The sequence below is a fragment of the Thunnus thynnus genome, chromosome 16 (genome assembly GCF_963924715.1).
Source record: "Thunnus thynnus chromosome 16, fThuThy2.1, whole genome shotgun sequence".
Lineage (NCBI taxonomy): Eukaryota > Metazoa > Chordata > Actinopteri > Scombriformes > Scombridae > Thunnus > Thunnus thynnus.
This window is the reverse complement of record NC_089532.1, coordinates 588429-611649: the sequence shown is the minus strand read 5'-3', so window position 1 is coordinate 611649 and position 23221 is coordinate 588429. Positions and strand designations below refer to the sequence as shown.

Genomic DNA, 23221 nt, shown 5'->3' with positions numbered 1-23221 from the left:
GAGTGTCTCAGTTGTCATGGAGATGGTTTAAGTTTGAATGGTTTAATTTCAGTGATTGTCAGTAAAGTTGTTAATAAATCAACAGATGATAAACTGCAGCTGTATTGTGTCTTGTTCTCTCCATCAGATGCCTGTGAACTGGAACTGGACACAAACACAACAAACAGATTACTCAAACTGTCTGACAACAACAGGAAGGTGACATGTGTGTTCCCGGATCAGTCATATCCTGATCATCCAGACAGATTTGACTCCTGTCCTCAGCTGCTGTGTACAAATGATCTAATTGGTCGCTGCTACTGGGAGGTCAAGCAGAGAGGAGAGGTTGAAATATCAGTGACTTACAGAGGAATCAGAAGGAAAGGAGACAGTGACAACTGTGTGTTTGGAGGGAACGATCAGTCCTGGAGTCTGAACTGCTCTGATGAGGGTTACTCTGTCCGTCACAATAACAGAGAAACATCCATCTGCTCCTCCTCCTCCTTCTCTTTGTCCTCCTCTTCCTCCTCCCCTCCTCCTCTCTTCCTCAGCCTCCTCCTCCTCCTCCTCCTCCTCCTCCTCCTCCTCCTTGTCCTCCTTTACCTCCCCCTCTCCCTCTTCTTCCTCATCCCCCTCCTTTCCCTGCTCTTCGTCCAACTCCTCACCCTCCTCTTCTCACCCTCCTCCTCCTCTGTCTCTGACAGAGTAGCAGTGTATGTGGACTGTCCTGCTGGCACTCTGTCCTTCTACAGAGTCTCCTCTGACACACTGATCCACCTTCACACCTTCAACACCACATTCACTGAACCTCTGTGTGCTGGGTTTGGGTTTGGGTTAAACTCATTTGGTTCCTCAGTGTCTCTGTGTCCTCGGTAGGAGGGAGAGGTTCTCCTGTGTACAGAAACTGCTGACTGAAGATCAGCTGCTGAAATCAAACATCACACACACTTTGCACACCCTGTAGTACTACAGTACTACTAATTAGGGATGTGCAGAGATCCCAGTATTTGTATTTGTATCTGTATTTATTGAGGCAGTAAAATTATTTGTATCTGTACTTGTATTCGAATAACAGTGGAAAGGCTTAAAAATCCTGTTTTTGTTTCTATGACACTTTTAATTTTAGAAAATTAAAGTGTTATAATAAGTGTTCATGGATAAACTACCTTATGAAGGAGGTCCACACATCGGGTCTTGAACTGGAGTCTCCCAGATCATTGACGACTGCACTGATTACTGAGCTAAAACTTTACTCATCGCCTCATTGCAGACAGACCTCTACCTATTTATACACCCATAACACAGAGACAGCACACCATGTAACATGTAGGGAGGAACTTCAAAGGCAATTATTGCTTTGCACTTTTCATTTACTGCCTATCTTTTAAAACTTAACTTTGTGGAAAGGAGAAGTGGAACAACAGGTTATGGAGAGTCCCTTTGGAGCACTTTGCTTGTGTCAGTAGCTCAGCTTTATCTTTGGGGAACACCCCCAACAAATATTTTTTTAAATATTTGTATGAAACAAATATTTGTATAAAACCCACTATTTGTGCTTTGCCAAATAATTATTTGTATTCGGGCACACCCCTAATACTAATACAACAATAATAATACTACACTACTTATACTACAGTACTAATATAACAATACCAACACTGTACTACTTATACTACAGTACTAATACTATTACTAATATTACAGTACTAATGCTACTACTAATACTACAGTTCTAATACTACTGTCATGAAATGCGGAGCAGAAAGACCCAAACACAGGACACAACAGACACAAGGAACTGAAGAATATATTTATTAACCAACACAGGAACTGAACACAGAAGTGCAGGCAGGCAAAACAAAACAGAACCAAAAACTGAAAAAAATGATCCAACAAGACTGAACTGAAAACCAGGACTAAAATACAGACTAAACTGATGAGGGAATGGGGAACAGGTGACTGGACAAGGAACAGGCAAGGAGCTGATAGGCTGAGCGAAACACTGGGAGCAGGGCAAGACTAACAAGACTAATGCAGGGCAGGTGTGGAGGGAAAGTGTGTCACAGGAGGAGAAACACAGAGCCAATCAAACACCCAGAAACAAAACCCTCTCTTCAGTATATCTCACCAATACTCCAAACCCTCAAACACACAAGTGAAACCAACACAAGGAACAATAAAAATCTGACAGGCCAACACTGTCAAATCACTCTAGCATATTAGATATCTACAAAACAGCCAGTTTTTGTCCACTGACACATTCCCCTTCAATCTGCCCATAAACATCGATAGAGGACAGATCAATAAACACAAAGGGCATCTATGGCAACATAAGATCACAGGATTAAACAGTCAGTTCATCTTAATATGTCCAGACCTAACATCACAGGGAAAACAGCTGAGGGTCTCTGGTTTACTAGTGGAGAATGGCAGCTAGGGACATAGAGTCAAAATCACACACACTTCTCATAACTGAATGAACACACTATTAAATGAATGAATTATGAGAGATGAGAGAATTATGAGAATGAATTATAACTGATGCTTGCAATCCTACTCATGTTTATCTGGTGGTGATAGGCTTAATCAGCATTGTGTGAACGTGTTTGACAAGTGCTTAAATGTAACGGACGCTCATTTATATGTAAAAGGTCTGCATTGCAGTGTGAGGAGTGAGTCACACAGAAAGTCACACTGACCGCATGGCAGTTGATTTTCTCTGTGCTCAGTTCCTGTTTGCAGCAGTTTTTTGCTTTCACCTCCTCCTCCGCTGTGACAGATTTTTTCACTGTGTGAAACTTTGGTAATTGCCAGTTTTCAGACTTAGTTTACTGTAAAAAGTGTAAATAATAATGTAAAAGTGTAGATGTGGGTCTGTCTTATTCTCTCTTGTGTAGAGGAACACAACAGCAGACGGAGGAAAAGAGAAAACCAGCAGCAGCATGACAGAGGCAACACTAACACAACTTCCAGAAAAAGTGCCTTTAAATATCCATAAACTTTTTTTTTTTTTTTGCTGTTCTCACTTGTTATTTTTCAAATAAAACAAATATTTCTGCTACAAATTGAGTGTTTATTTGACAATATAATGTAATAATTATACAGTATTTCAGAGTTAAGAAAATGATCTTAAAATGCAGTTCAAGGGGCAAAAAATGGGCTGAAAAAAAGACACAAGGAAGTCCTCCTTCCTCTTTCCCTTCTCTCCTCCTACATGTTAGGATGGGGGGGGGGGTCGAAAAGAGGACAGGCAGTGAATTTGTGGCCAGACTGGTATCAGAAAGAAGAGGAGAACAGCTGGAACTTCGTTTTCGTTTATTTTTCAAAGAGAAGAAAGGTGAGAAATAATCTTGAATTTGCTCCCATTGGGCCATCTTCCCCCATACCTGCTGCTCAGCTCTGTGATTGTTTCTGTACTGTTTACAGGTTGGACTAAGTGTGTTGTGTGTTTCTGTTGTGAGTGTGTGCACTTTAGTTTGATAGTTTTCTTTGTGAATATGTGAAGGTTGTTTAATGACACAATAACAAACAGCAGCAGAGGAGCGCTGAGCTGCAGGACATCCAGGTGATAGTCTGAGCCCACAATCACCTGCAACTCACAAACAGCACACAACCACATAAATACACTCACACACACAGAGCCTGACTCTGCTGAATGTTTACTTATTGATTATTTATTTGCTGATTTGTATCGTGACTTTTTCTCTCATTGTTACCTTTTGTTTTATTGATATAAACATTAATATTTCACACTGACACATGATTGATTGTCTCAATAATAAATGTATAATAACCTGCAGGTAATGTGCTGCTCTGTCATATTGAATAAGTGTTTAAAAGGTGACGTCACCACAGAAGCCCTGATGTGATAAAACCTTCCAAAGTAACTTTTCTTAGAAGGAAGTGACTATTGGTACGGATTCCTCCGTGTCAATAGTCCGTTTATTGTTGGTATGGAATTATTATGCATGTGCATTGGTATTGATAGGGCATGATCACGTGATCAAATTCAAATTGTTTCAAAATGGAGGAACGTTTGTGCTTGCAGGTGATACTAAAATATCTGAAATGATGGTAAAAAAATGTCCAATTAGTGATCTACAAGGGGCCCAGCAATAAATTCTGGAAACCCTTTTCATACCAACACAACAAACCAATATTGTCACAGAAAACGAGTCCGGACCAGCAGCCTGTTCTGTCAATAGTCGGTAAATTATTGCACTGGTTCTGTAGCTGGAGTCTTCTGATAATCCCAAAATATTTCTCCTCACAATCTTCTTGACTGAGTCTATTAAAAAATAAATATCATCAAATTTAAAGTCACTTTACTGAAAATTAAGAGAAAATGCATTGTAACACATTGACTGGGTCCTAAAGTTTGATCTTTTCATTTTCCTTTAAGAGGTTTACTGAAAGATTCAATTTAATCCACAATGACCCGAATAAAAGCATCTAAAATTTGAAATCATTTTACAGTTTTGGAGAAAATTAAACAATTGAATTACTGACATTTTTCATTCAGTTCACACTGAGTTATTGATAATTAAAAATAAACCTATCAAACAATCTGCTAAATGTTGGTGTGATGTTGGACATTTAGTTTGTATTATTTCAGATCAACATTTGAACAGAAAAGTGACTTTATTTGTCCTGAGGTTCAGCTGGTTGTGCAGCAGGGAAAAACACACACATCACATAAATACAAACCAGAAATGTGTGAAAAATACAAATTAAAACCTTTAAAAAGAAATGAAATTTTAACTGAAACTGTAAAATCATCAAATATAGACTTTGTGTGCTGATGTCAACTTTTCCTCACATAGTTGAGTTGAGAGATGCAGACGGGATGAAAGAGGAACCTGTCATATTTTCACTCGTGAGCAGGTCATGTGACACACAGACGTGATACAAAGTTGATGTTTGGATCAAAGTATTTCATTAATGTTCTTATTGAAATTATCCTTCTGAAGCATGAAATAGGTTTGGAGTCAGATCCAACATGGAGGATGTTTCCAGCACTTTGAGCTGCTGTATCACTGCGTCTTATTTCTGATCCATTTTTTAAGTGTGTGTGTGAGCAAAAGGTTCAAGCTTCAGCTTTACTGTCATTACACAATACAGGACAATGAAATGCAGCTGCAGCTGCTCTATGTGACACATTCAGACAACACAAACACAACATCTCATTAGAATCACAATAGAGTCAAAGAAGTGAAATAAAGCAGTTTTAGTCAGTTTGTGAGGTCCAGTGAGCTCAGACTGCTGCAGTGTGATCCAACAGTCCTGCAGTAAATCCTCCCTCATGAAGCTTTAATGTTCAGTTTGTGTTCAAACTGTTTCAGAGACGTGTCGATTCAACCTGTTGCTCATTTTGGAGGCTGTAGTTTGTGCTGCTGTTGGATGATATTGTGTTATACTGACAGCTGTTTCTTATATTTAGTCCACTCCATCTCTATCAATGAGGGAGGACTAAATATTAGAAGCAGCTGATGTTCAAACCATCAGAGAACAGTAGAGTGTAAATGATGCAGGAACCTGAAGCTGTTCACCTGTTCCACCTCAGCTCCTTTCATGTAGACAGGCTCATGTGTCTTCACCTCCCGTTTCCTAAAATCTATTAGTTTTGATGTCTGTTGACTTTGACAGTGAAGTGATGATGAAGTGATGGACTGATGAAGGAGAATCAGCAGCATCTTCTCTCTCTGTGTTTCCTCTACAGCTGAAGTTACAAAGTCTCTGTGACTGGATGTGAATTGAGCAGCTAAGCATCTTCCATGTTGGAGTGACGGAGTGCAGCTCTCCCAGCAGCTGTTTCGCTGCTATGGATCAGTGTGAGGACAGAGAGGAGGGAGTCCCTCCCTCTAAAAGCTCTCTGTGTGGGGAACATGACAGCCAGACCAAAGCTCAGAGGTGAGATGAGGATCTCTAATTGTCCATCACTGTTCTCCACTCACATCACACCACCATCATTATTCATACTCACTGTCAGATCTGACACTCAACTACTGAATAATAACTCTTCATAACTCAGAATGAACTACTAACTTTCTGAGTTAACAAAGACCTGAATGACTGATTAGTCAACTAATCAACTAAGATGAAACATCTTTCATCAGATGACATGTTGATGAACAGGAGAACATTTCTCATCCACTGTCTTCCTACTGATTTTCATTCTGCTGCTAAAACTTCATCTGCTGACAGTCTGGTCAGAATTAATCTTTTTTAATATCTTTGATTTGTTAATTGTTTGTTTGTATCAGGAAGCAGCAGCAGAGAGCAGACTCTCCTGAACCCAGCTTTGTGTCCATGAAGAGTGACCGCTCTATGCGTCCTCCTATTAAGTTTAAAGGTGGACAATCTGCTGATGGAAGGTAAGAAATCAAAACTAGTTGGTACATCAGCTGTTTCGGCTGAATAAACCTCCTGTGTTATGTGGGGCAGAGCAAGTAAACCCAGGTGCAGACACCACAGACAGGTTAAATGGAAAGGCCTTTAATGTTCAAAAACCAACAGACAGGATTACAGGTCATAATGGGAAGGCAGTCTGAATCAGGTGAAACCAGCAGGAACAGATAACAAAAGGAACAGGAACAGACAGGAACAGGATCAGAATCTAGTTGACTAGAACAAAAGTTTCCAATGAAGCAACTTTGACAAACTCGCAGGGAATTAATGAATGAGACCGGTATATGTACTGAGGAGCTGATGAGGGAATGGGAATTACAAAGTGGCAACAGGTGAGAAGGTGGTTGTGGAACTGAAAGCAGTTGTAGGTGGAACTGCTCTGGAGGAGGACAGATGCTCAGGGCAGAGACTTTGAGGCCTGAGGTGTCAACAAAGCCACGTAGAAGGGCGTCCAAGAGGCAGGAGGTAAGGGTGGCCGACGGCTCGGGAACTTGCTGTATGTCTGTGGAGACACTGGGCAGCAGAGACTTTGAGGAGCTGGGCAGCGGAGAAGTCAGGATCTTGGCTGTCCTCAGCTCATAGTTTAAGGGTTTAGGCTGCTTTTCCTCCACTAGGCCAAATATCTCTCTCTTCAGTTTGATTCTGACATTTCAACTGGCAGTCAGTCTGTATTTGTTTGGTGTTAACTATGTAAATGTTTTTTGTCACTGTTTTGTTTGTATCAGGATGCAGCAGCACAGAGTGGACTCTCCTGAACACAGCTGTGTGTCAATGAAGAGTGACGGATCTATGTGGAATCCTATTGACTTTAATATTGGACAATCTACTGATGGAAGGTAAGAATCTGACATCCAGTAATCAGAGCAGCATTTACAGGAGTTCATTTTGTCATCATGACAGAACATCTTTAATAAGCTGTGTGCAGTTCTGAATCATTAAAGGTCCTTAAACGTGATGTTTTGTCCACAGAGTTCAGCAGCAGAGCTCAGAGGTTCCCAGTGATCAGTCTGCACAGCAGCATCAAACACACCTGGACTCCATATTTATGGTGTGTACATGTACAAACAAACCTTCTACTATTAACTCCATCAACCAAAGATGAAATACTAAAGTACCATTCAGGTCCTAACAGTGTCCATGCTGCTCTGTTTAAACCAGCAGGCCTTCAGACTGACAGATGAATCACATGTTGTGCTCTACCAGTTTAAATGAAATGTTCAGTTTATCTTCCTGTTCCAGCTGCTGGAGGAGAACATCATCACTTTTGTGAAAAACGAGCTTAAGAGAGTCCAGAGCATTCTGAGTCCAGATTGCCCAGAATGCTTAGAGAGTCAGAGTGAGGATGAGGAGGTGTTGGACGCTGAAGAGGAAGAACAGAGGAGGAGCAGCAGAGAGGCATTTCAGAAGATCACACTGCACTTCCTGAGGAAAATGAAGCAGGAGGAGCTGGCTGATTGTCTGCTGAGCAGTAAGAGGCTTTTAACAGACTTAACATGATGGAGGCAACATGGGAAAGGTTTACATTTCAAACTCTGATGTAAATATGCTGCACACATCTGCATCAGATTAGAGACTGTTTGTCCTCCACTGATGAGCTGAATAAAACTGATGGGGGAGGAAAAACTATACAGACAAATTTACATGTTCAGATTTCTAGACTTTCTGTGGAATCCACTCACTTATTTCATTTGTTGTTTGTTCATTCAGGAACTGCTGCGTGTCAACGTAAACTCAAGTCTAACCTGAAAAAGAAGTTCCAGTGTGTGTTTGAGGGGATCGCTAAAGCAGGAAACCCAACCCTTCTGAATCAGATCTACACAGAGCTCTACATCACAGAGGGAGGGACTGCAGAGGTCAATGATGAACATGAGGTCAGACAGATTGAAACAGCATCCTGGAAACCAAACAGACCAGAAACAACAATCAGACAAGAAGACATTTTTAAAGCCTCACCTGGAAGAGATGAACTAATCAGAACAGTGATGACAAAGGGAGTGGCTGGCATTGGGAAAACAGTCTTAACACAAAAGTTCAGTCTGGACTGGGCTGAAGACAAAGCCAACCAGGACATACAGTTCACATTTCCATTCACTTTCAGAGAGCTGAATGTGCTGAAAGAGAAAAAGTACAGCTTGGTGGAACTTCTTCATCACTTCTTTACTGAAACCAAAGAAGCAGGAATCTGCAGGTTTGAAGAGTTCCAGGTTGTGTTCATCTTTGACGGCCTGGATGAGTGTCGACTTCCTCTGGACTTCCACAACAATGAGATCCTGACTGATGTTACAAAGTCCACCTCAGTGGATGTGCTGCTGACAAACCTCATCAGGGGGAAACTGCTTCCCTCTGCTCGTCTCTGGATAACCACACGACCTGCAGCAGCCAATCAGATCCCTCCTCAGTGTGTCGACATGGTGACAGAGGTCAGAGGGTTCACTGATCCACAGAAAGAGGAGTACTTCAGGAAGAGATTCAGAGATGAGGAGCAGGCCAGCACAATCATCTGCCACATCAAGAAATCACGAAGCCTCCACATCATGTGCCACATGCCAGTCTTCTGTTGGATCACTGCTACAGTTCTGGAGGATGTGTTGAAAAACAGAAAGGGAGGAGAGATGCCCAAGACCCTGACTGAGATGTATATCCACTTCCTGGTGGTTCAGTCCAAACTGAGCAACATCAAGTATGATGGAGGAGCTGAGACAGATCCACTCTGGAGTCCAGAGAGTAGGAAGATGATTGAGTCTCTAGGAAAACTGGCTTTTGAGCAGCTGCAGAAAGGCAACCTGATCTTCTATGAATCAGACCTGACAGAGTGTGGCATCGATATCACAGCAGCCTCAAAGTACTCAGGAGTGTTCACACAGATCTTTAAAGAGGAGAGAGGGCTGTACCAGGACAAGATGTTCTGCTTTGTCCATCTGAGCGTTCAGGAGTTTCTGGCTGCTCTTCATGTGAAACTGATATTCATCAACTCTGAAGTCAATCTGCTGTCGGAAGAACAAACAACATCCTGGCAGTCTGAAGTGTTCGGAGGCAAATCAACACATTTCTACCAGAGTGCTGTTGACGAGGCCTTACAGAGTCCAAATGGACACCTGGACTTGTTCCTCCGCTTCCTCCTGGGTCTTTCACTGCAGACCAATCAGACTCTCTTACGAGGTCTGCTGACACAGACAGGAAGTAGCTCGCAGACCAATCAGAAAACAGTTGAATACATCAAGAAAAAGATGAGTGAGAATCTGTCTACAGAGAGAAGCATCAATCTGTTCCACTGTCTGAATGAACTGAATGATTGTTCTCTAGTGGAGGAGATCCAACAGTACCTGAGATCAGGAAGTCTCTCTGCAGATAAACTGTGTCCTGCTCAGATGTCAGCTCTGGGCTTCATCTTACTGTCATCAGAAAATGATCTGGAAGTGTTTGACCTGAAGAAATACTCTGCTTCAGAGAAGGCTCTTCTGAGTCTGTTGCCAGTGGTCAAAACCTCCAACAAAGCTCTGTACATGCACACAGAACAATCCAGATTAATGTGATTTATTCTTTGCTCAAGGAAGAAAACTAGTGTTTATCATTTTTTTCTGTTATTCTGCTGATTCTTCTTCAGGCTGAGTGGCTGTAACCTCTCAGAGAGAAGCTGTGCAGCTCTGTCCTCAGTTCTCAGCTCCCAGTCCTGTCGTCTGAGAGAGCTGGATATGAGTAACAACAACCTGCAGGATTCAGGAGTGGAGCTGTTGTCTGCTGGACTGGAGAGTTCAAACAGCATAGTGGAAATTCTGAGGTTAGTGTTCAAGGGCCCTATTTTAATGATCGAAAGTGCACGGTCTGAAGTGCATGGTGCAAGTGCATTTAGGGGGTAGGGTGTGTTTTCAGCGTAACATGCAATAAACCAATCAGAGTGTCATCTCCCATTCCCTTTAAAAGCCAGGTGCACCTGCACCTTGGCAGATTGCTATTATGATGATGCATTTGCCAAGTAAAAAGAAGGGACACTTCTCTGTAGAGGAAACAGATCTGCTCGTGTGCAAAGTGAATAACGAGCACACTGACCCCTGCTCATGGACCCTTCCATGGCCCCAGACCACCAGTTTAAGATCCTGTTCATTAATTTGTTCATTTGGTTTTTGAAAAGGTTTATTTTTTTAATCACAGCTTTGGTTTCTTTAAAATCATTTTGTTCAGTCATGGAGTAACAGGTCAAATCAGCAGGGTTTTCATTGCTGAAAGTATGGAAATCTGATCACTGTACTCTCAAAAATGTTAAAGATATTTGTTAAATATTGTTCAAAAATTAATTAATTTTACTCATGTAAAGGATCATTAACACAGTTATCAGGACTTGATCAGCTCTCCAAGGTGCTGATCCTGCTGCTGGCAGCAGCTAGAAGCTATTTCCTTCTTTTGTTTAATCATTGTTTTCATCTAATTTTTTTTCCTCATGTGTTCCCCATGTCCTCATGTATTGATGCAGCAGGAAAGTCGATCTGTGTCTGATCCTTGGTTATCCATCTGTTTAAATACCTATGTGTATTGCCATGATTTGGTCAAATAATTTGACATTTTTAACTGCAATCAGTTAATTCTGAAAAATATTAGGATTTAGCATTATGACATGTATTTTTTTAATTATGTTGATGTACACAATAATAATCTTTCACATTGTAATCACTTTTTGCATGTTTGTGTACTGCTGCGGGTCCTGTGTGTGTAATAAGCAGAGTGTATGTTGTGCACCTGCCTATGTAGGCGCATATTACTTGATAATTCACCCTTAAAATAACTGCGCCATTGACTTCAGACCAGGTTTTTGTTGGTCGATAGCGCAATCGCTCTCTGCTGTCTCAAGATAGCAATGCGCCAACAATGCACCTGACCACACCTCATTTTAAGACCAACACACCCATGGGCGCTCTGATGGGTGCAAGTGCATTTACTATTTAAACAATGTGGGTGCTGGATGGGAAAATGACAACTGCATCTGTCTTAAACTAACAAAGACACTTGCATCGCACTTGGCGCCGCTTTGTGCCAGGCATAAGATAGGGCCCCAAATGTTTGAAAATCAAGACCCTATTATAGTTCATTTACTTCATATATTCATTATGTGAGGTTCCTTCTTAAATAATTAAAAACTAAACAAGCAAAACTTTTGTCTAGCACTCCTACTCACACCTGTTGTCACATTATAACACATTTCATGTAAGAGCAATACTCAAGAAGTCACAACAGTCAGCTACCTGAGAATATTTACCACCGCTCTTTTTGAATCACTCTAATGTCTGATCATTTTTATCTCACTTGTTAATCACTTTGGATAAAAGCATCTGCCAAATGACAAAATGTAAAATGGACTGATTGAAATTCTTCTTCAGGCTGAATGGAAGTAACCTCTCAGAGAGAAGCTGTGCTGCTCTGTCCTCAGTTCTCAGCTCCCAGTCCTCTAGGCTGAGAAAGCTGGACCTGAGTAACAATGATCTGCAGGATTCAGGAGTGAAGCTGCTTTCTGCTGGACTGGAGAGTTCAAACAGCATAGTGGAAACTCTGAGGTTAGTGTTGAAAATCAAGATGCTGTTATCTTTTATTTACTTCATATATTCATTATGTGATGTTCCTATCTTAAAAATTTTAGTTGTAATACATGGCAGCCACTAGATGTTGCACTATAGCACAAACATCTCAGACCAAAACAAACATGTCGTTTACTCAATGAAGTTGGGGAAAAAAGAAAGCCACAAACTCAAAACTCAGCTCAAACTGTCAAACTAGGCAGTGCTTATCATATATGGATTAAGATTCTGTTACTGCATTGCCTATTTCTCACCTGAAATGATTTCAGAAACATATTTTAGTGTACTATTCAGCTGTAATTTGAGTATGTTTGCCTTCTTGGAAACGAACATGGAGGACACGGAGGAATGCACATGCACTAACATGCATGCACAAATGCACAAACATGCATGCGTGGCTAGTGCAGCCACCAAAACAAAGAACAGAGAAGCTCGGATAACAACCCACACAGACAGAGTGACTTCATTCAATGATCAGGTTGCCATTACTCCACTACATCCTTACTTAGCAAATAGTTGTTTGATCACATCAACTGAGGCTCAAAGTCATTTATTGGACCTTTAAAAACTAAACAAACAAAGCTTCTGTCTAGCTTTCTTTCTCATCACACTTGTACCTGGTCAGTGTCATGTATTGTGATTTACGGCATCCTGCTGACACCTGTTGTTCAGAATACCACATTACATGTAAGACTCACTAGAGGGCACACTTGGTGTGGAAGGTTGAGTAAATCTTCTACCGATGCACTGACAAGTCTACCTCCATCTAATTATTGTTGTAACTTGTAGTATAGGTTGGAGAAATATTCAAGAAGACACAACAGTCAGCCAACAATCAGGCAATTCATGATTTCCTCAATCCTCAACAGCAATAAAAGAATACATGGATTACTTTAGTCTTGGTGATAGCTGGAGGCTTAAAAACTTAACTGCAAAAGACTATTCCTACTTTACCCCCCAACATCAATCATTTTCACGAATTGACTTTTCTTATCCAGCAATTCTATCATTCCAAATATACTAGACACCAAAATCAACCCATAATTAGCGAACATGCACCTGTAACACTCACCCTGACGATTGAATCATCTGTTAAATCCCACCCTACATGGCTCTTTAACACTTCACTACTTAAAGATCCTCATTTTGAGAGCTTAATCAGGGAAGAGTTGCCATCCTTTTTGGAAATGAATGACTCTCCAAATATCTCTCCAACACCACTATGGGAAACAGGTAAGGCGGTAATTAGATGGAAAGTTATTTCATACTCCCCTCATAAGAAAAAAACAAGAGCCAAAACTACAAAGTACCTTAGAAAGCAAAATAAAATAATTAACAGATAACTATGCAAACAACCTCACAGAGCACACCTGGAATTAATTACAAACCCTCAAATTTCAATTAAATAATATATTGACAAAAAAACAGAATTTGTCCTCCAACAGCTGAGATACAAGAACTATGAGGAAAATAATAAATCAAGCAAATTTATAGCAAATCTACTTCAGTGCAATAAAGAGAAATCACTCACAACAACTGTAAAGAATTAACAACAGTAGGGAATTTTACGCAACCTCCTCAAGCCATAAATGATACAACTATTTACTTCTTTCTAGATCATCTGCTATTATCACAAATATCCACAGATCAAGCAGACATTTTAGATGTTCCGTTAACACTTTTGGAACTACACAATGCTCTTACACAGATGCCTAACAATAAAGCACCTGGACCAGATGGATTCCCTGTTGAATTCCTTAAACACTTCTGGCAGACGCTGAGCCCATTTCTCTTTAAGATGGTAGCGGAAATTCAAGACAAAGGTCAATTCCCTCCTCTAGATGAACACTGCTGCTATAAACATCTCATTAAAACAAGACAAGGACCCAACTCTTCTCTCTAGCTACTGCCCAATATCGTTAGTCAACACAGACATTAAAATTTTCTGGGTATCTGGTTAGAAACAATACTCCCATCCTTAATCCATAAAGACCAAACCGGCTTCATCAAGGTAAGATAAGGTCCTTACCTGATAAGGTCCTTACCTTATCTTACCTTGATTATCTTACAATTTTATTATTGGGATTAGGCTTTTTTAAAAGCGGTTTATTAACTGCGGTCTTTAGGACCCCTGAAAACACATCTGGTTGAAGGGAACTGTTTAGTATTCGTAAGAAATCTGGTGCTGTGCAGCTAAAAACATTTTTTTTAAAAGTTTGTAGGCAGGGTGTCAAGACAGCAGAGAGTGGGTTTAAGGTGTCGGACAATTTCTGTCAATGTTGCGCCATCTAGTGGGTGAAAATGTGTTAAATTTACTGGGGTGGCTTTATGTTGAGGCACATGTAACATCTTGCCCAGGACAGAATTACATTTGCCAGATAGTAATGAATTGCGTGTATTATTGCTCTTTTTATTAGTAATCTCTGAGAGAAAACAGTCTTGCTCCTTTTAGTTCTAGGTTATAGTTATGAAGTTTCTGTTTATAAATGTTAGAATGAATTTGATGTTTGGTTTTATGCCGCAGTTAAGTGGGGGGAAGGGACCGGAGACGTAGAGCCGCTTATGATGGGCCGAGAGGAAGTCAAGAAGTTTGCTGAGGTCAAGTTTCATTATTTATGAGGTCTGACTGGGAATGTCATTACAGCTGAAATGAAGGACAACATCACAGGTGAATGGATGATCAGCTAGGATGCTGGGGATTTTCTCCATGATGTCAGTCACCTTAGCGCCAGGAAAACAGAAAGTTGCCGCCGATTTTCTCTTCACGTTTCTCACAATCGAGTCACCAATAATAAGCATGGTTGGAAGGAGAGTGGACGGTGGGGAAAACTTTACCTGTGATGGCAGCAAGGAAGCAGAAGGATGGACAGAGAGGGGGGCAGGAGCTCTCCTCAGCACTGGTGTTAACTGCAGTGTGGAGCGGCAAGCCCTGATGCAGGAGCAGTGCTCAGGTTTGGCTGGTGGAGGGACCAGAGGTGACAGGGGGCTGTGGGACTGGGGCTACTCAACCAAAAGAGGTGGAAAGTGGTGCAAATCAAAGATGTCATATTTATTCTCCAGCTGGATGTCAATGCTAGAAGATATGCGAGAGGAGCCTCTCCCTCTCCTGTTGCAAGCTCTGACCAGGGTCCAGGGCTCGTGATGAGATGGGGTAGAGCTGAACAGGACTTTAGGTCTAGTCCCGAGGTGGACCCAGGACTCATAGGGCTTGGTGACCGAAGGAGAAGCAGAACCAACAGCAGTCAGTGTGTACTGGACCAAGAATAGTGTCCATATACTGTTCAGCCTCTTGGATTTTGTGCATTGTGGAGATTCGTTCCTCCAGTTCCACAATCTTCTGAATGTGATGGGCACAGCTGACACAGTCTGGTGGAGCAGTTAGTGGAGCCATTGGTTCCTGGTTTCTTCATTACCATCTGGCAAACCAATTACAGTATCTTGTTAAATGGATCTAATCTAACCCAACTCTCACATTCTGATCTCTGATTTACCCTTCATTGGCTTGAACATCAAACATCACAATTGCTTCAAAAACCCACTCATTTCCTCAACTCTGACATCCCAGTGGAAAACTTCACTTCAATACATGAGAGCAAAAAGGAATCACACATCTCCACCATATTTCAAGACAACTCATTTATCTCATTTAAAGACCTAATCTAGAGATACAGGGTCAGAGGGGGAAACTTTTTTCAATACCTGCAAAGTAAATCAGTCATTAAAAATAAAATCAAAATAATACGTAATCCACTTCAACCACTCCAACCAGCAGAATGAGATCATGAAATATTCTACATCCACTGAAATTCTTTTAAATCTATATAAATTAATCTCCAATATAGATAACAACATCCACTTGCCAACTGTTAAATGGGAAATAGATTTATCTCTCCCCTCTGAAGCCAACCTCTGGATGGTCTGCAGAAATTCATTTGAAATGACAAAGAATATAAATCTACAATTAATCCAGTATAAAACCCTCCATAGAACACATCACTCAAAGCAAAATGCATAAACTGGGTTTCACCAACACAGATAAATGTTCACAATATACACTAGGCACCACAGATGACTACCACCTCTCCTTATGGTTCTGTCCACCTGTATATCACTTTTGGTTTAAAGCAACACAGAAGCTCTCCTCAGTCTTGGGTTGCAGCATTCCCCTCTCTCTCTCATTATGCATACTTGATGATTTATCCTCAGTTGAACTTCCACCAAACACACAAAACCCACACTAGTTACCCTAGCTATCACCAAGAAAGTCATCCCCACAAACTTTTCCATTTCTACCTTTTTACAAGCACAATAATACACACGCATCTTCACATTCAGACCATACACAGACATACAATTGAAAATTACATAGAACCTCCTCACTCAACATCCCACTCTGTTAACCTGCATCTTCTCTTCTTGTTCTATTCTCATTATCTTCTCTATATCTCTTATTTCTAATTTCTTTATTTATTATCATTATTTACTCATTTATTTTATTAACTTGTTTCATACTCATGTATCTATCTTTTGTTTTGTATAATTCTGTTATGCTTTATTCATCCCACCATCCTAACCATATCTGAATGACTGGGCCTTGGGGACTGGGGGGGCTTTGGCGCTTGAGGGACTGGAGTGGTTTGGGAGAGCTTGGAGTCAGAGGAACCCCGCTAACTCCCTCTCCAAATAGAAATATACTCTTCTGATCCGGTTAAACAGACCCTTCCTATAGAAGTAGGGGCTGTTCTAAAGGGGATCTGACTTCCAACAGGCCAGCCACCTCCTACGGGCGTGGTCCAGTGGCAGCCTAAAGCAGGTGAGAGCAAAGAAAGCAAATAAGAGGAGACAGGGAAAAGAGATAAATATTAAGAATTTAAAAGGGATAAAACAAACAAACAAAAAGAAAAAGAAAATTCTGCTAAAATTCTGCCCTGACCCAGCTGTCCTGACCCGGATCCACCCTGGTGTCTATTTGTCCTATTTTGTTTTCTTTCTCTTTCTTTCTTCCTTTGGTTAATACTTACCCTCCTTCCTTTTTTTGCTATTCCTCCGCTCTATATTCAAACAAACACACACATACATACACACAACACACAACACACATCTACATACATGCTTACTACAATGAGAGAGCCTAAGCTAAACACGCTTTTTTTCTTTTTGCTTGCCTGTTATATTGTTGTTGTTATTATTTTTACTATTTTACTTGTTTTTGTTTTTTGTCTTTTGTTTCTGCTTGTTTGAGTTTAATTCTCCCTCTCATACTGTGTCATATGTGTGTCCATGTTGGACACCTGTGTTGCACAAAGAATTGATTGAAATTCTTATTCAGGCTGAGTGGCTGTAACCTCTCAAAGAGAAGCTGTGCAGCTCTGACCTCAGTTCTCAGCTCCCAGTCCTCTAGTCTGAGAAAGCTGGAAGTGAGTAACAATGATCTGCAGGATTCAGGAGTGAAGCTACTTTCTGCTGGACTGGAGAGTCCACACTGCAGCCTGGAAACTCTCAGGTCAGTATTCAGCTGTCTATAAACCTTTACCCACCAAGCTTGTATTACTCTTTATATATTGGATCTGTGAATTGAGTTAATAAAATTCATCTTCAGGCTGAGTGGCTGTAACCTCTCAAAGAGATGCTGTGCAGCTCTGTCCTCAGTTCTCAGCTCCCGGTCCTCTAGTCTGAGAGAGCTGGATATGAGTAACAACAACCTGCATGATTCAGGAGTGGGGCTTCTGTCTGCTGGACTGGAGAGTCCAAATAGCATAGTGGAAACTCTCAGGTTAGTGTTCAAATGTTTGAAAATTATAACCCTGTTATCTTTATTTACTTCATATATTCATTATGTGACTTTACTGCTTAAAATTCTTAATTCTTCAGGTTGAGTGGCTGTAACCTCTCAAAGACATGCTGTGCAGCTCTGTCCTCAGTTCTCAGCTCCCGGTCCTCTAGTCTGAGAGAGCTGGACATGGGTAACAACAACCTGCAGGATTCAGGAGTGGAGCTTCTGTCTGCTGGATTGGAGAGTCCAAACAGCACAGTGGAAACTCTCAGGTTAGTCTTCAAATGTTTGAAAATTACGACCTGGTTATCTTTATTTACTTCATATATTCATTATGTGACTTGACTGCTTAAAATTCTTAATTCTTCAGGTTGAGTGGCTGTAACCTCTCAAAGAGATGCTGTGCAGCTCTGTCCTCAGTTCTCAGCTCCCGGTCCTCTAGTCTGAGAGAGCTGGACATGGATAACAACAACCTGCAGGATTCAGGAGTGAAGCTGTTGTCTGCTGGACTGAAGAGTTCAAACTGCAGACTGGAAAGTCTCAGGTCATTTAAATAACTATTATATTAAATAATATATATAGTATATTATTATATTATAGTAAATTAGTGCTTTTTATTAGTAAAATAGTTACTTCTAGGCTGGATGTTACTTCTATGCTGGATTATTGCAACTCATTATTATCAGGCTGCCCTAACAAGTCTCTAAAGACTCTCCAGCTGGTCCAGAATGCAGCTGCACGTGTACTGACTAAAAACAGAAAAAGAGATCACATTTGCCCCATCTTAGCTTCACTGCATTGGCTTCCAGTAAAATCAAGAATTGAATTTAAAATCCTTCTCTTCCCATACAAAGCCCTTAACAGTCAGGCACTAGTGTATCTTAAAGAGCTCACAGTACCCTATTACCCCACTAGAGCACTGCGCTCCCAGAATGCAGGCTTACTGGTGGTTCCTACAGTCGCCAAAAGTAGAATGGGAGGCGGAGCCCTCAGCTATCAGGCTCCTCTCTTGTGGAACCATCTTCCAGATTTGGTCTGGGGGGCAGACACCCTCTCTACATTTAAGAGTAGGCTTAAAACTTTCCTTTTTGATAAAGCTTACAGTTATGGCCAACCAAGCTCGCTTTGGACCAGCCCTTAGTTATGCTGCTATAGGGCTACATTGCCGGGGGACTTCTCATGATGCACTGAGCTCCTCTCCTCTTCTCCATCTGTATGTATTATTTTACCGTTAATGCATGTTACTAACTTGACTTCTTCCCCAGAGTTCTTTGTGTTTCCTCATCCACAGGAAACCCCATAAACCATGCTGACATGTTGAGGTCCTTCTTCTGTCCTTCACCAGCTGTTCCTGCTGTTGTTGCTGTTTGTTGCTGCTAGTCATGTATCTATGACCCCCCCATCCCCCACCCCTTCCCTCATCAGGAAAAAAGCTAATTACTAGCCCAACTTATGGGTCCTCTCCTATAGTACTGCAAAAGTTACCTATGACAGTTCCAGCTCTGAAACCAAAAAAAGCTAACTTGGTCCAGCCAATGCAACCAGTAAACAGCATGGAGGAAGTGAGAGTTTTCACCAGAGAGCTAATTTTTTAATGCAAAATGCACATCCTCCTCACAGAAAATCACATCAACACAAGCTGTGTATGCACTTCAGCAAAATAAAGGGGCATTACAACCATGCTTCCTATTCCACAAATAAATTGTGAGGGAAATTATTGCATTACAGCAGTATAGTCAACTATAGTCAAGAAAAAAATGACAATAACATATGACAACAAATAACAAAAACTCTCTTCCCAAATAAATTGTAACATACACAACAGTGGCAGCATCAGCCAGAATAATAATATTAGTTGGCACTGCGGCTGCTATTTGATTTTAAAAACTTACCCTTTGCTGCCCACATTAATGAAAGTTACTTGAAAACGAAACCCTGGAGTTGCCAAAATAAAAAACGTAAGTTTCCCCCCAGTGCTTAAAAAATTATTTGACATGCCTCCCCTGTTTTGCACCACCCCCCTCCCTCTCATAAATAATGAAGAGTCCCTAACAGAAAATATAAATACAGAATTACTGTCATGTCCTTTACATGCAGGTGAACATACACCTGCATGTACACCAGCTGCTCAGGAAATGTTGTACATGATTTCCTTTACATTTAACAGTTTTTTTGTAAAATACTACAAATTAATTTTTTAAACATTGAATGAAATGAAATCAGAAATATGATGGAGACGCTAAGTTGGCTAATGAAATTACTGCAATCACACAGTGATCATCACTGGAATGAAAAATATGAACTAACATAAAACATCAGTAAATTTCTATTAAATCTTCTTACTATCTTTATGCTGTTGAACAATATTTAACACATTTATTCTGCCCAAGTAAAAACAGAATGGCATCAGATTAAACCCTGAGCTTCAGCAATAGCAGCCTCCAGCAGGAACATGTGCTTTCTCTCCTGCTACTAACATAACATGACACCAACAAACAGCAGGGGGTGCCAAGTGGAACGTACACAACATACATAAAGGTCTAAGGGGCAAAATACTGTTTATTGAGTTGAGGATCTTTTTAAGCTCATTAGAGCAACTGTTGTGTGTGTTCAGCCTGTCAGGATGTCTGATCACAGAGGAAGGCTGTGCTTCTCTGGCCTCAGCTCTGAGCTCCAACCCCTCCCATCTGAGAGAGCTGGATGTGAGCTTCAATCATCCAGGAGACTCAGGAGAGAAGCTGCTGTCTGCTGGACTGGAGGATCCACACTGTAGATTGGACAGTCTCTGGTATGGACAGGTGGTCAATCTAAGCTATGGACAGACAGGTGGACACTCTCAGGTATAGACAGGTGGTCAATCTCAGGTGTGGACAAGTAGACACTCAGGTATGGGCAGGTTGACACTCTCAGGTATGGACAGACAGACAGACAACAGACACACTGGGCCTTTCTCAATACCAAGTATGCCAAGTTCAGACTTGTGTACTCACTGTTTCGGACCTTGCAAGTTTGATTCAGTAGTACAAACTTCTGAGGATGGGAGGAAGCAGTACGATCATTCTGCAGTTGGAACTGCAGCATACTTGCTGTCAGCTCCTGATGCATCCCCAATGAAAGGGGTGGAGCAAGAACACATATAGGTGTTTGGACTGTACTTGACTAGATACAGACTTTGAATTATGACAAGAACACAAGTACAGACAAGAACACAGATTGAGAAACGTCTTCTGACTAACTGAGGGACTCTGGTTGATGTTTAATCGTGGATATAAGTGAAAGTGTGTGAAGGTGATTGTGACTTTTTCTCTTCCTCAAGGTTGGACCATGGTGGACTGCAGAGACTGAAACCTGGTGTGTGGAAGTGTGAGTGTGTTTTCAGTTTGATTCATGAGAACTTTGAAAAAAACTGGATGAAATATGTAAAAGAAGTGGAAAAAAAGTTCAAAATGATGGAAAATCTGTTTTGGCAGAAATGGTCATGGCCTAAACTGACATTTGTCTTGAACCAATGAATCCATAAAACAGAAATGTCCTTCTGTTACAGTACTACACAGTTCAGGAGTTCAAAGAGAAATGTTTTATAAATGGCCACATGGTGGCGCTACCTGCTCCAAAATGTCACTCATGTCTCTCCTGAAGATAAAGTTCATTCATTCATACTGACTGCAGCTGTTTGGAGCATTTGGACAAAAATCTGTTTGAAACAACAGTTTGAGATGAAAACAACAGATTTGATGTGCAAAGACCTTCACTTTACATCAAACTTCACTGATAAAAACATGATTACTGACATCTTCACTATCATGTTGACTGTTAGTATTCTAACTGAACTGCTGAGTTTACATTTAGACAAACATCAGATGCAGCTGGAATGAAGTTTAAGTTTGAATTTGGCCAAAAAATCTCATCAAAAGGTCCACTTACCCTGTATCTCCAAAGCTTTCAGTCATATCTCATGGCCTTCCTCAGTTGATGGAGTGTCTCAGTTGTCATGGAGATGGTTTAAATTTGAATGGTTTAATTTCAGTGAATGTCAGTAAAGTTGTTAATAAATCAACAGATGATAAACAGTCCAGCTGTATTGTGTGTTGTTCTCTCCATCAGATGCCTGTGAACTGGAATTGGACACAAACACAACAAACAGATTACTCAAACTGTCTGACAACAACAGGAAGGTGACATGTGTGTCCCTGGATCAGTCATATCCTGATCATCCAGACAGATTTGACTGCAGGCCTCAGCTGCTGTGTAGAAATGATCTGACTGGTCGCTGTTACTGGGAGGTTGAGTGGAGAGGAAGAGTTGATATATCAGTGACTTATAGAGGAATCAGCAGGAAAGGAGGCAGTGACGACTGTGTGTTTGGATGGAATAATCAGTCCTGGAGTCTGAACTGCTCTAATGATGGTCGTTACTCTGTCCGTCACAATAAGACAGTAACAGCCATCTCCTCCTCCTCCTCCTCTGTCTCTAACAGAGTAGCAGTGTATGTGGACTGCCCTGCTGGCACTCTGTCCTTCTACAGAGTCTCCTCTGACACACTGATCCACCTCCACACCTTCAACACCACATTCACTGAACCTCTGTATGCTGGCTTTGCAGTCTGGCCTGGTTGGTTTGGTTCCTCTGTGTCTCTGCATCTGAGAGACTCTCCCTCCTACAGAATCTCTGCTGACTGAAGATCATCTGCTGGAATCAAACATCAGACACACTCTGCACTGTGAAGCAGATCTGTCTCAGACTCAAACACTCAATTATTTTTCCTTCTACATGATTCATTGATTTGTCTCAGTTGACTCTGCTGTTGTTACTGTCGGGATCCAATGAGCAGCTTGCAGCTCTATTCATGGTTTAATAGAATAACATCTGTCCAGCTGTGGAAGCCCAAGGTGTTTTTGTACTTGTTTTGTACTTTTGTCACTTGTATTTTATCACATCATCATCAATAAAAACTATTCATGTCATTATTTTTGAAAGCATCCTCACTTTACTGACACAATGGATAATATAACAAGCTTTTGAAATACAACACATAGTTAAAGATGAAACCAGTGTTTTCCAACCTTTTTGGCTTTTGACGTCTTACAAAAAGCAGTGTGTAGTCAGGGTCACATTTCAGATGTCTATGAGTTGTTAACAGCTCCACCAAAGAGACGTTTCCCCTCACATGGTTTCAAATAAATAACTGTTTGAGGCTCAAAGAGGTGAAATTCTCCAAGATTTCACAAAAACACAAAGATTAAAGAAAAGTTGTGAAAATGAATCCAGATTTATGAATCAGAACTTTGTTTTTTCTCCTTTCTTACCTGATCGATCATCTCAGGACCTCTGACCTCTGATTTATCTGGTGACCTTCAAAAAGTTCAAACTGGCTCCACCTGCAGCAGCTGCAGCAATAACATGCTGCTAATGCACCGACTCATCAGTATTAATAATGTTCTCTGTTACATTGATTTATTATATCAGTCATAGACCCATTTTCTGCAAAAACACTTTT

General features: G+C 40.9%; 1 protein-coding gene across 4 annotated transcripts; it reads left to right on the top strand.

Moving 5' to 3' along the window:
• The first annotated feature begins 3207 nt into the window (after positions 1-3207).
• Positions 3208-22689, top strand: LOC137199260 (NLR family CARD domain-containing protein 3-like). Of its 4 annotated transcripts, XM_067613432.1 has the most exons (16): positions 3208-3316; positions 5699-5889; positions 6243-6353; positions 7113-7223; positions 7357-7435; positions 7627-7855; positions 8095-9886; positions 9992-10165; positions 11757-11930; positions 17281-17454; positions 17551-17724; positions 17823-17996; positions 18095-18268; positions 20339-20512; positions 21041-21087; positions 21829-22689. In XM_067613432.1, the coding sequence occupies exons 2-16, from the start codon at positions 5801-5803 to the stop codon at positions 22401-22403; spliced, it is 4251 nt and encodes a 1416-aa protein (XP_067469533.1). In that variant the 5' UTR covers positions 3208-3316; positions 5699-5800; the 3' UTR covers positions 22404-22689. The 4 variants fall into 4 exon arrangements, with proteins under 4 accessions (XP_067469533.1, XP_067469534.1, XP_067469535.1 ...); XM_067613433.1 differs by lacking the exon at positions 7113-7223; XM_067613434.1 differs by lacking the exons at positions 17551-17724; positions 17823-17996; positions 18095-18268.
• Positions 22690-23221: the final 532 nt, after the last annotated feature.